The 12,039-nt window shown below is 30.9% G+C and overlaps 1 protein-coding gene across 1 annotated transcript in view; it reads left to right on the top strand.

Moving 5' to 3' along the window:
* The window catches only part of LOC126749650 (ATP synthase subunit alpha, mitochondrial-like), a 29,657-nt gene that overhangs the window by 16,954 nt on the left and 664 nt on the right, over window positions 1-12,039 (top strand). Inside the window, exons 6-7 of the mRNA XM_050459345.1 lie at window positions 3,997-4,311; window positions 10,161-10,423. Coding sequence (XP_050315302.1) covers window positions 3,997-4,311; window positions 10,161-10,423 — 578 coding nt within the window. The remainder of the gene's footprint in view (window positions 1-3,996; window positions 4,312-10,160; window positions 10,424-12,039) is intronic.

The raw sequence follows: 12,039 nt of genomic DNA, 5'->3' as shown, positions 1-12,039 counted from the left end.
ACCATAGAAACTTTATGATTAACTAGTGAAGATATTTCATTTGAGCCCTTAGCGCACACATTCTCGGTCTAAGTGTATGAAGTGATACTTTCCTTAGTCTGTTTGTGATTGGAATTTCCTTCACATACTGTGGAATTGTATAGATAGAGCTGCCTGGAATAGTAAGCTGATTGATCCGGGACTCGGGGCAACACCATATTTTTTTGACAGTCGAAGGATAATTTTAAAGTATTTTCCTCAAGTTTTTTAAGTGCTTCATAAAATGGCTTTGCTTTTAGATTATGAACACGTAGCATGCATATTAGCTTTGCCTTATTATCGCTGTTGGTTTTGGCAGTTATTAAGCTTTTAAGTCTTATACATTCCGAGCAAGCATCGGTGGCAGGACTCTTGAAGCTAATATTAAAATCCCTTGTAAATACTTCCCGAAAATAGTCATATTTTACAGCCAATCTGCTGTTTTCATCACAGTATATTTTCCAAAACTGCCTTATGGATAGATCACTTGGCATATACTGTCATTGAGATTTATTCCTAGTGTAGTGAGACTGAACACATTTTAACTTTAAAATAAATGCTTTTACATTTTCTTCTTTTGGCATATTTTGTACTTATCCTATCCCCTCCTCTATTTTCTTTGGGTGGTATAGTGTCAATCAAATAATTTTTAGCTGTTTTGCACCCGAAACCTTGAAATGTCCAAGATAGATAAAAAGGCTTTACTGCAAATCTGGAAAGTGCCATCTTTAGTTTTAATAAAATATTTTAACGAAACGGAATTATTTCGAGTTCCTTTTATTGGACGACGCCTTTTTGGAACATTTGGTTCTGTATGTTTAAGAATAAAGTTATCTTGCGCAATTTTCGTAGTATTTTCATATAATTTTTCATGAAATCTTCGAATATCTTGCACAGACAAGTTTTCACAGGCAAAAGTACTTTTTTTATGATGACATTTGGGGTGTCTAGGTAGAGTTTTAGGCTTATACCTGCAATAAAAAAATATTTTAAGTACCTACCTACCTAACTATTACAAATTTATTTAAAATATTACCTTTGCACTTTATCTTTTGCTTTCTTCCAGTTTGATGGATTTCGCAATTTCTTTTGGCCTTTACCAGGTGTAGCAAGACAAAATGAGTCTTCCAGATCACAATGTGTGTAAGACTTTTAGAGATTTTTAACAAAAACAGCACAAATTAACTTTCAAGCACTGCACAAATAAAATCAACGTACCTATTTATACCGCAGTCAAAACAAAACTAAACCATAAAACTATTATTTGTGGAACACATGCCTGTAGGATCTCGCGGAACAAAACAGTTTTGATTCCGCGTATTATTACTGTGGTATAAGTGTAAATGGAAGAAAAGAGTTTTGAAAACGTTGCAGATTAATGGATCAAAACATTTTTGAAACATTATTTACATAGGATTAAAAAAGTTTTGCTACCGTTACTACTTTTTCGAAGGCAATTTCTTTGGGATTTATCAAGTTTTGTGGCCAAATAAATTTGACATCTTATGTCAAACGTCTTAAAGAAGACAGCGCCACACATATGTCATTTTTGAATAAAAATGGATTTAAGCAGTTTTGCAACTGAACGCCCCACTTATTGGTTAACTTCACCAATCAACAAATATGTACAATATCTCTTATCATTTTTAATACATTTTTCTATTCTACTTGTAATCTATGCAACAATTGACTACTTCATATTCCGCTCCTGAGATGCTTCTTATAATATCAATTCTATCAACGTTTTACTGGAGAGAAGTAAATTAATGATACCACATAAAAATCACTGATTTCATCTAGTAGACCAAAGACCTTTATCAGGTTCATTAAGTACTTTCTCAGTAATAATAGGACTTATTAAATGATTTCAATTTATTGAGATTAACTTAATAATGCTAAGAATAATAAACTAATCTAATAATTATATACCAATGATGTCGAGACATAACTCGAGAAAGTATTTTTTAAGGCCTTTATAAAAGTATAAAGGTACTATTAAAGAATAGTACCTTTCGGCCTCAAATGAGGAATAATTCTATTTATTACATCAGAAGTATTTTTCTTTTTTGCTTTCTTTTGAGCATTTTTCTATGCCAGACTTTCCTCTAGAATCAAATTAGGATTAAATTGACCACCTAAACAAATTATTGCTTTTAATCCATTAGAAATTCCCCTAGTTAATACCATAATTCTCCTTTATTTAGGTATTACCATTTTATGATCCTCAAAGAAAATAACTACAACCAAGCTATTTCAAGTCTTGCCATTATTGTTCTTTTAGGATTTTATTTTACAATTCTTTAAGGATTAAATCTCCATTTACAATTTTAGACAGAGTTTATGGCTCAACTTTCTTTGTAACAACTGGATTAAATGGTTTACACGTAATTATTGGATCAATATTACAACACACAATCTTATGTTATGGAATTTCTTCAGTCCAATACTCTATATTTTACCAATTTATACTCCCACAGCATAAAAGATTTAATTCATTAGGAATTTCTTGAATAACCAGTTATGGTGCATTTTATTATTTTGGACGATCTCATTAACGCTTGTTGAAAGTCCTAAATTGTGGAAATTTTTCTCCTGCTTAAGAAGGGGTCAAAGTTAACCAATATGCCAGTACTTGTTTCTTCATTGGCTGTCAACTCATGAGTATTCGAAGGGATTGTACATTATTAGTTTCTTAGATTAGCCAAATTATAAAAGGTTTTCAGGTGTATTGACGTCTTTCCTGAAATTGGGTTGCCGTGACAGCATATAAAAGTAAATTTTTAACATTGTATCAGAATGAAAAAAAGAAGCAAACTTAACTAAAATTATGCAGAAAAGATCATAAAATATAAGCTATTTGACATCTAATGTCAAGTACTCTAAACTGATTATCGCAATACTTTTGTTGCTAGCCCTCTTATCCGCAACAAAAAAAAAATATTTGACGTTATTTGGGTTGCTTATGTTAATTACAATAATAGCAAGAGCTGAGACTTTTTATGTATGACCCTTTTTTTGGTGTGCGTATTGTCTTGCCTTAAAAAAAAATCATTATTTAAAAATCCCTTAACAAATCTTAACAAATTTATCAGCAAAATATTGGCAGAATTCAAAAATTAATAAGAACAAGCAATTTAAGTGATATAATTTAAAAAAAATATTCTTTTAAAAACCGTAAATTGCTCAAAATCAAAAGAAATATTAAAATCGGCTGAACTCACATCCCCTTCCTCATAATGATATACTCGTATATGAGAAAATGTCATAAGGCAAAATTATCATTTTTAAACAGGCTATCAAATTATGTTTTCATAGTGAGTTACTTATTTGGATGGGTATTGTGTCATTGTTAATGTAAAAATCAATTTAGAAAATACTATCTCATACGATCAATTATTGAAAAGAAGAAGAAAATAAACTTATTCAGGAGTTTAGGAGAAATATGAACTTAAATCTTCTTAAACTAAAACTTAAATCTAACGATACCTCTTGTTATATTTGATTTAAGTCCAATAAGTCTTAAATACAAGAATTTACTTAAGGTATAATATATTTTTTTATATACTCAAGAGCTGAGGTTTTATCTATAGATAGACCTTTGAGCCTGTTTCTTCTTTTCAATATCCTACCTAACTTTATGTTGAATATTGAAATTGAAAGGAATGAAAAGCCATAGTTAATTTTTTTTCACATTTTATACCTCATCGCATAGCTTACCAAGATAAAGTATAAGTTTATATTCCTTTAAGCGGTTAGATCTTACTTCAAAATTATTACCAATAATTTTTCTTGCCTATTTTATTTAAAGATATTTTTTCTACAATTTCTAAGCCTTAACCATTTGCAGGATATAGCCGTTCTCCTCCCTTATCCGGACACGTAGTTACGGTTTTGTGATATTACCAAATTTTGTACAGAAAAATATAATCGAATACATTATTTTGCTAGCATTGATAGTTTAACTAATTTGTGTCTCAGATGTCCCTGCTGTTGCGTCGTCCCCCAGGTCGTGAAGCTTACCCCGGTGATGTATTCTACCTTCACTCTCGTCTGCTCGAGCGTGCCGCCAAAATGTCCGACGCCCATGGAGGTGGATCACTCACCGCCTTGCCCGTCATCGAAACCCAAGCCGGTGACGTATCCGCTTACATTCCCACCAACGTAATTTCCATTACTGACGGACAAATCTTCTTGGAAACTGAATTGTTCTACAAGGGTATCCGTCCCGCCATCAACGTCGGTTTGTCTGTATCCCGTGTAGGTTCCGCTGCCCAGACCAAAGCCATGAAACAGGTTTGTTTTTCTTTAACATAATGTTTTTAATTTGGCCCCTTAATCTTAGGATAAATAGAGATTGGAGCATGTCAGCAAATTAACCTTTCTTTAACTGTTAAAATTTATACTCTAATTATTATAAATATTTTTTCCCATTTCCTCTAAAATGACAATTCTTTGCAAGCTTTATAAAATGGTGTAAAATACAGTACGGGCACTTCTTAACGAAACAGTTTAATTAGAGTCATAAAAAAATTTTTAGACATTTATTTTAAAACATCTGGTAAAATCATAGTTATTACCTTTAAGAATATTATAACGTCCTTTTTAATCAACCAGAGATTAGTATAAGACTAAAAGGCGCCAACAGGTATTAAGTCAATCTTGTGTAAGAAGTTTCAGTAATCAGTTTTTTGTTAAATATCGTCCTTCTAACACATATTTGTCACACATGAAGTCACTCTTTTTTTCTTAAGTACAAAGGGGTATTTATTTATAAACTACTGCGAGCGAACTCTCTAACTTGATAGAAAGAAAATTTCTTTCTATTATAGAAAAAAAGTCTAAACCCTACTCTCAATTGGGTAGAGTTTGGTTCTAAAGGTTAGGGTTCTAAACCCTACTCTCAATCGGGGCTTCGATCGGGTAGAAATCGGTTGCGGTCGGCAACCTTCGGAATAAAAATATAGAAAGAGGTTGTATGGATGTATTTATCTTTGTTGTGGTAATGTTTTTGTAGTAGATGTGAAAATCAACGAATTTTCATATTCTCCTATTAGACCATTAAGCCCCATTGTGCAAGGACCAACGTTTTTAAGAAGTGATAAAGGGAATAGGGTCGGCTTGAATGAAATAAAGAATAGTATTTCATTAGAAAATGTTAAACCATAAAAGTCCACAAAAAATAACTTACTTAAATCACTTGGTTACAACAGATAATTAAGGTTTTATTGCGGTCAAAAGATCAACGGTATATCTTTGAGTGAACTATAATTTGTTAACTACTTTTTTCAGGTTTAAAACGATCATTAAGTTTATAAGGTCATATAGTTTATCCACGCTTATTTACGCCCCGAAATTGGGAAATTCCCAGTGATTCCACAGAAGGGAATAAAATGTATAATCCTTTTATCCTTAATTCAATCGTTTGTTCTTTCTCTTCCATTTCTAAGGCAAAATTAATAATATTATTATCTTAAATCTCTATTTTAAGACAAATTTTAAAATATAAATTTAATAGTAAATATATTTAAATTAAAAAAAAAGAAAATATATTATGCTATTATAAATACACACTAGGAAAGAGATAAGATAAAATTAGGAGGATCCGTCATAAAATTCGCCGTCTTATTGATACCTAAAATTACTTCAAAAATCTATAAGAAAACTTCTCCCTTATCGGTATCCCTTATGGATATAGGATGAAAACAGAAACAATAACAAAGCATACTTATTACTTAAAAGATCGATAATGTCGAATGACATTTCAGTAATTGACATTGTGGGCTGTGAAAAATCCCATTAGCTATAAAAATAGGCTAATGTTTGTAGATTGGGTAGTATAAGAATGTCTAAAGCCGAACGATGCCGAGTGACACAGAGAAAAGGTTAGCGAGTGCTAATCGCGCATAGAAAGATATTTTCTTTCTATATTTTTTATTGTCTATTTCTATGTTTATCGAGTTAGAGAGTACCGCTGCTGATTACTAGGCATGAAAATTACTTTTAAGTTAATCATAACCCCATGTTAAGTCTCAATACAAGCTTAATAAGCTTAGTCTCATCACATGTTTGTGGTTCTTTGCTTGGTCATAAATGTTCTTACTGTATTTTAGTTCATATTATAATGCTAGTAAAGAATTTTAATTTTTGTCTGGAAAGGAAAACAAAATTCCAGAAACCAAAAAGCTTGTTAAAAAAATATGGATCGAGTTATCTACGTCAAGATCTTTTAAAAGTAATAATAAACATTTCATTGTTCCAACAAATAGACCCTCTTTAAACAAAGAAAATGCGTTTAATAAATAATATTTACTCAAAAACTTTCGAACATTGACGAATTCACTGCAATATCTATAATACTGGAGAATTTGCTGCATAAAACACATTACAGAAAACAAAAGTAGTTAATCAACAGTAACAAGAATTGCTTTGAACATTTATTAAATTAATATTGAACGCTGGTAGCTTTTAATAGTTTTTTTTTAATAAATTAAATAACTAGTTTATTGAATGTATATAATTTAATATACAGATAATATGGATTAGGTATATGCAAGTAAAATCATTGCAAGCTTATAAATTTGACAGTCATGAGAAACTCTGTTTCTTTGGACTACAAAAAATAATGAAGTCTAAAATATTTTCTTAAAGAACAAAAATAAGTATCCACCACTGTATTATCAGACCCATCATGATATTATATGTGTGCGAAACTTGAACCATGACAAAGCAAAATGAAAACTGACTAACAATAGCAGAACTGAAAGATGAAAACTCCAAATAGAATACCGGGTCAAAAACAACAGTGAACTGGAAAACCTGCCGTCGACCAAATGTGATCAAAACGGTTAAAGCTGAAAGACTAAGGTGACAAACGAGTGGTGAAATTAGTACGGGAGCAAAATTCAACGGACAGAAAACCACTTGGAAAACCCAAATTGCACTGGGGGGATAACCTGTTGCAGACTTCAGAACCCTAAATATCGCCAATGCTGTACAGCTTATGACGGATATGTTAGGAATTCTGCTAAAAGCTGCTTAAGAATTCTTCAGAAGGGAGAAATACAAACTGGTGTATTGAAAAAAATTGTGTAATATGTTTTGAATCTCGCATTAAATATATCATTCTGTTTTGGAGTGTCTCAACTGATTGGAAGATAGCATTCAAAACTGAAAAATATGTTATTTGACTCTTAGCAGGAATACAAAGACAGGTATCTGCAAGACCCCATTTTAAGCAGTTTAAACTCTTAGCTTTATTATATATAATGGAATGTTCGTATATAAAAACAAGGACCAGTTTACATTTGCAAACTCCTCCACCAGGCAAAGACAGAATTTAATTTTATATTCTAGGCATCAATCTATCTTCTTTTAAAAAAGCTTTAAATATATGTCACCAAAACTGCTAAATAATTTACCAAACAGCTATAAAAATTTAAACATCAGAAAATTCAAAAATGTAATGAAGATAAAAAAGGCATGTTAATAGAAAAGGCATCTACCCTACAAGAACTCCTGGTGGATACATTAAATTAATGAGGCAATTTCAACTTTCTTCAATTCCCAAATTTTTGTAACATAATTACTGCAGTCATATTCTGACAGTCCTTGTTTATAGTTTTGTGTATAGTATTAGTATTATAGGTAAATGATATTTTACCTTTTTTTTTAGTTCTTAGGACTTTAGATTAATGAGAAAATTCCGTACAGCTTATGTGTTTTTTTTTAATTGTAGAAATAAATAATTTGCTGAATTTAAGAAATTGAAGACAATCATTTGCTATAAAAACCAAACCATCTCAAATATTGGCCAATATAGGTTTAGAACCTAAGTACAAAATCTTTTTAAAGGCTTTTTAAAGACAACGAAAGCTCTTGAAAAAACTATACTTTTTTACACTGTTATGAAAATCTTTGGATAATTCCTTCAAAACAAAACCAAAAAGATGTTTTTTTTCCGGACTTATACATATACCGGGTCACATAGAAAAAAGGGAACACTAAATAACTTTCTTACTTTTCAAGATAAACAAATGAAATTTGGTATATTGATAGAATAGTTATAAGAGCATCTTTCGACATATTCAGTTTAACAGGAAATGACACTAATTTTCTTATTTTAAATGGGACACTTGGTATATTATGTATTTCAATAGAAAATAATATTCTGGAAACAATGATACTGTATTTTCTACTTTTTGTTTTATACTCGTAGAAAAAAAAAATTTAAATTTTAAAATAGGGTGCCATGAATGCGTTGAAAGTTTTAATTTTTAATCAAATAATCACGGAAAAATAGTTTTTATTCCATTTTATGACTTAAATCTTTTACACCCTATTTAAACTGTCCAAACCATTAATTTTGGCATTTATTTATTTTTTTAAATAGCACATTATTGGGAACAAACACTTTTGAAATGCGGTTTCTTTTTCTCAATAATTTGATATGATTATCTTTTAAATCGGTTGATAAAGAGAAAAAAACTAAGTCACATAAATAAACGCATTTAATTAATAAAAATAGCATAGAAGGCTTTGATTTCTTCAATCGGCTGTGTTTTGGCGCGTTCTTCATTTATTTTTCAGTTGACATAATATATGACATCTTGTTAAGCGTAATTATTATTTGTTATTTAAATAAATGTTAGTAACATTTGAAATGTTTACCAATGAAGAAAAAGTTAATATGCCGTACGCATACTCCCGCGCATACGTACTTTCATTCGACAAGAAGGTGGTTGTTTTGAGCAATACATGTAAAAAGTTTCCTATTAAATAATTTATAAACCTAATATTTTTTCTGTTTGTTTACCGTTTGTGTGTAGCTATGTTATGTTAAGTAAATGTTAAATAAAATATGTAATTTTTGAAAAATTTGTTCTTTTATTCTCGAATAGTAATATGACGTTTGACAAAATGTCGATGTGTTATGTCATTTGAAAAAAAGCGCAGGCGTGTCATTACAATGCTTCCTGTTCGTTCATTTTTGTGAATTAGCTTTTTCTTCCTATGGGCTTATTTATCAACCGATTTAAAAAATAATCATATCAAATTATTAGGCGAAAGAAACCGCATCTCAAAAGTGGTTGTTCCCAATAATGTGCTATTTAAAGAAATAATGTAAATGTCTAAATTAATGATTTGGACATTTTAAATAGGCGTGTAAAAGATTTAAGTCATAAAATGCAATGAAAACAATTTTTTTCGTGATTACTTGATTAAAAATTAAAACTTTCAACGCATTCGTGGCACCCTATTTTAAAATTAAAAAAAAAATTATTTTCTCTATAAGTATAAAACAAAAAGTAGTAAATAGAGTACCATTGTTTTTAGAATATTATTTTCTCTCGAAATACGTAATTTTATACCAAGTCTCCCATTTAAAATAAGAAAGTTAGTGTCATTTCTTGTTAAACCGGAAGTGATGGAAGTCAACAGAATATTTCAAAAGATGCTTTTATAACTATTCTATTGATCGATATACCAAATTTCATTAGTTTATCTTAAAAAGTAAAAAAGTTATTAAGTGTTCCCTCTTTTCTGTGTCACCCGGTATATTTTTATTTGACATATATATTTGAATTATAGACATGTTTTCTAAGCAGTTCCAAAACGAACAAATTACATCACTAATAAAATAAATAAATCTTTTATAAACATAAAATAAATTATATATTTTTAGACATTGTGCCTGTTTTGAGAGATATTTTGGGTATTGAAAAGTTAGTAGGGGAAGTCTTTTCTCCACAAATAAAATGCTAATCCTCTCATTTCAGGAGTGATGCATTTTGGCAAGTGTTCTTGCCATCATCAGACTTGAGTTACTTAACACATATACAAATTCTAAACAATAACAGTAGTTAGTATTGTAGTATTTAGTATAGTAGTTATTGTTTAGAATTTGTGTATGTGTTAAGTAACTCAAGTCTGATAATGGCAAGAACACTTGCCGAAATGCACCACTTGAAATGAGAGGATTAGCATTTATTTGTGGAGAAAAGACTTCCCCTACTAACTTTTCAATATTATATTGACTCCACTTCAGAAAGGACTTTTTCCTTAATATAAGATATTTTGGGCTTATCAGTCCTAAACAGTTTCCTGAATAATACATTAATATTCATAGTGTGTATGCTTTGTAGGTCGCCGGTTCCATGAAACTGGAACTCGCCCAATACCGTGAGGTAGCCGCCTTTGCCCAGTTCGGTTCCGACTTGGACGCTGCCACTCAACAACTGTTGAACCGTGGTGTCAGGTTGACCGAGTTGTTGAAACAGGGACAGTATGTACCAATGGCTATTGAAGAACAGGTCGCCATTATCTACTGCGGTGTCAGAGGACACTTGGACAAACTTGACCCCTCAAAGATCACTGTTTTCGAGAAGCAATTCTCTGAACACATTAAGTAAGTAATTTTTTCCTAACTAACGTTTAATAGAAAACTACTACCACTTATTAAAGAAATGGCTTTCCTTAATTTTCCTAAACTCTGTACTAATTTATTCCAGTGTTAGGGTTGGAGGTCACTTTGTCTTCTGTGTGTGTTCTGTGAGATGTTCTTGATATTTTTGCAGTTTTTATTGTTTTCAGCCATCATTACTTACTTATTAGTATAGCATCAAAAGTAATAACAATTTCTTGAAACAAAAACAAAACGAATGAAACTAAAAAGCATTAGTAAAATATCTAAACATTTTAAAAAGGTCCATCTACACTAGTCTAGTGGGGAAATTGTTTGCCAGCACCTGTCTTAACAAAATAAACCTAAGTATAATGAATGTTGCATCATACGTTTAAAGAATTGGAAACTTTTTCTGACTATATTGTTAAAAATTATTTATAAAAGGTCTCCAAGATATGACTTGACAATATTGGTTAGTTGTTTAACTGTTTATTAGAAAAGTTTAATGTGATCTTTTGTTTATAGGAATATAGAGAAAATAGACATTCTGGGCGGTTTAGCGGTATACATATTTCGTATACATTTTATAGTTACACTTTTTCCAGAGCATTTTCCAATCCCTGAAGCATGTCTGGTATGTTTTTAGAGTATAACCGGAAGTTCTTCTAGCGAAACGGTCTTTATCTATTCAATAGTAGCAAAACGCCCTCCTTTTGTGCTTCTTGTTAGTTTTCGACAGTGTTGCAGGGAGACAAGTCTGGTAAATACGTTGGCTCAGGCATGATTACGCTGTTGATATGGGTAAAAAATTATGAGCACGTAATAACGTGTGAGATGGCCCTTTACCGTGACTAGTTTTTCACAATTTCGATTTTTTCGTATTGCTTCTCGCTAGCTGCGTACATCTTAACCGCACTTTCTCCACTGAGACTTGCCGGATGCAATTGAAGTAGGCTTGCCGAATGCTGCAGTCAACATTTTAAGTATCTAGGAGTACGTAATTTTATTTTCTATAGAAAATATATTACAGATTCTTTGGTACATTTTTTAAATAATGTCAACGTATATTCGTTCTGGACATGTGTACCAACTCCACAAAATAGAAAATCAAGAATCCAATGTTCATATTTACATGTGAAATTTGAAGTCTTATTTTTTTTTAATCCCATGTATGTTGACTTGTCATTTTTCTTAAGAACTCTACAGTTAGTGGGTTTTTGTTTTTTCACTATAAGCCATCCTGCTCCTGTTTGTTTCTGGGTTACATAGGAGTCGACAAAAATCACTCATATACTGTATTTAATAATTATCATCAAAAATAGTACTTAAGTATTACTCTTATTTCATTATTAAAGCTAGTAATGTTTATTTTATTCTCGATACGCGTTTACTAATACAAATTAATATCTTCAGGGAAGATTAAAACTGTTAACAGTTCCTCAGCGTCATCCAACATCCATCATCAAAAAATTAAAATTAATTAGCCTTTTTTGGAATTCCTAGATCCCCAAATTTGTAACATCATGAATGACTTTCAGATATGTCTTTATTATCAGGCAAGCAAGGATTGTCGTATTCCGACGTATATCCGAACTCTTACAATTACTGTGATGACGGTA

The sequence above is a fragment of the Anthonomus grandis genome, unplaced genomic scaffold (assembly GCF_022605725.1).
Source record: "Anthonomus grandis grandis unplaced genomic scaffold, icAntGran1.3 ctg00000470.1, whole genome shotgun sequence".
In the NCBI taxonomy this organism is placed as follows: Eukaryota; Metazoa; Arthropoda; class Insecta; order Coleoptera; family Curculionidae; genus Anthonomus; species Anthonomus grandis.
Note: the sequence above shows the minus strand (reverse complement) of the source record. Positions and strands in the feature narration are given on the sequence as shown.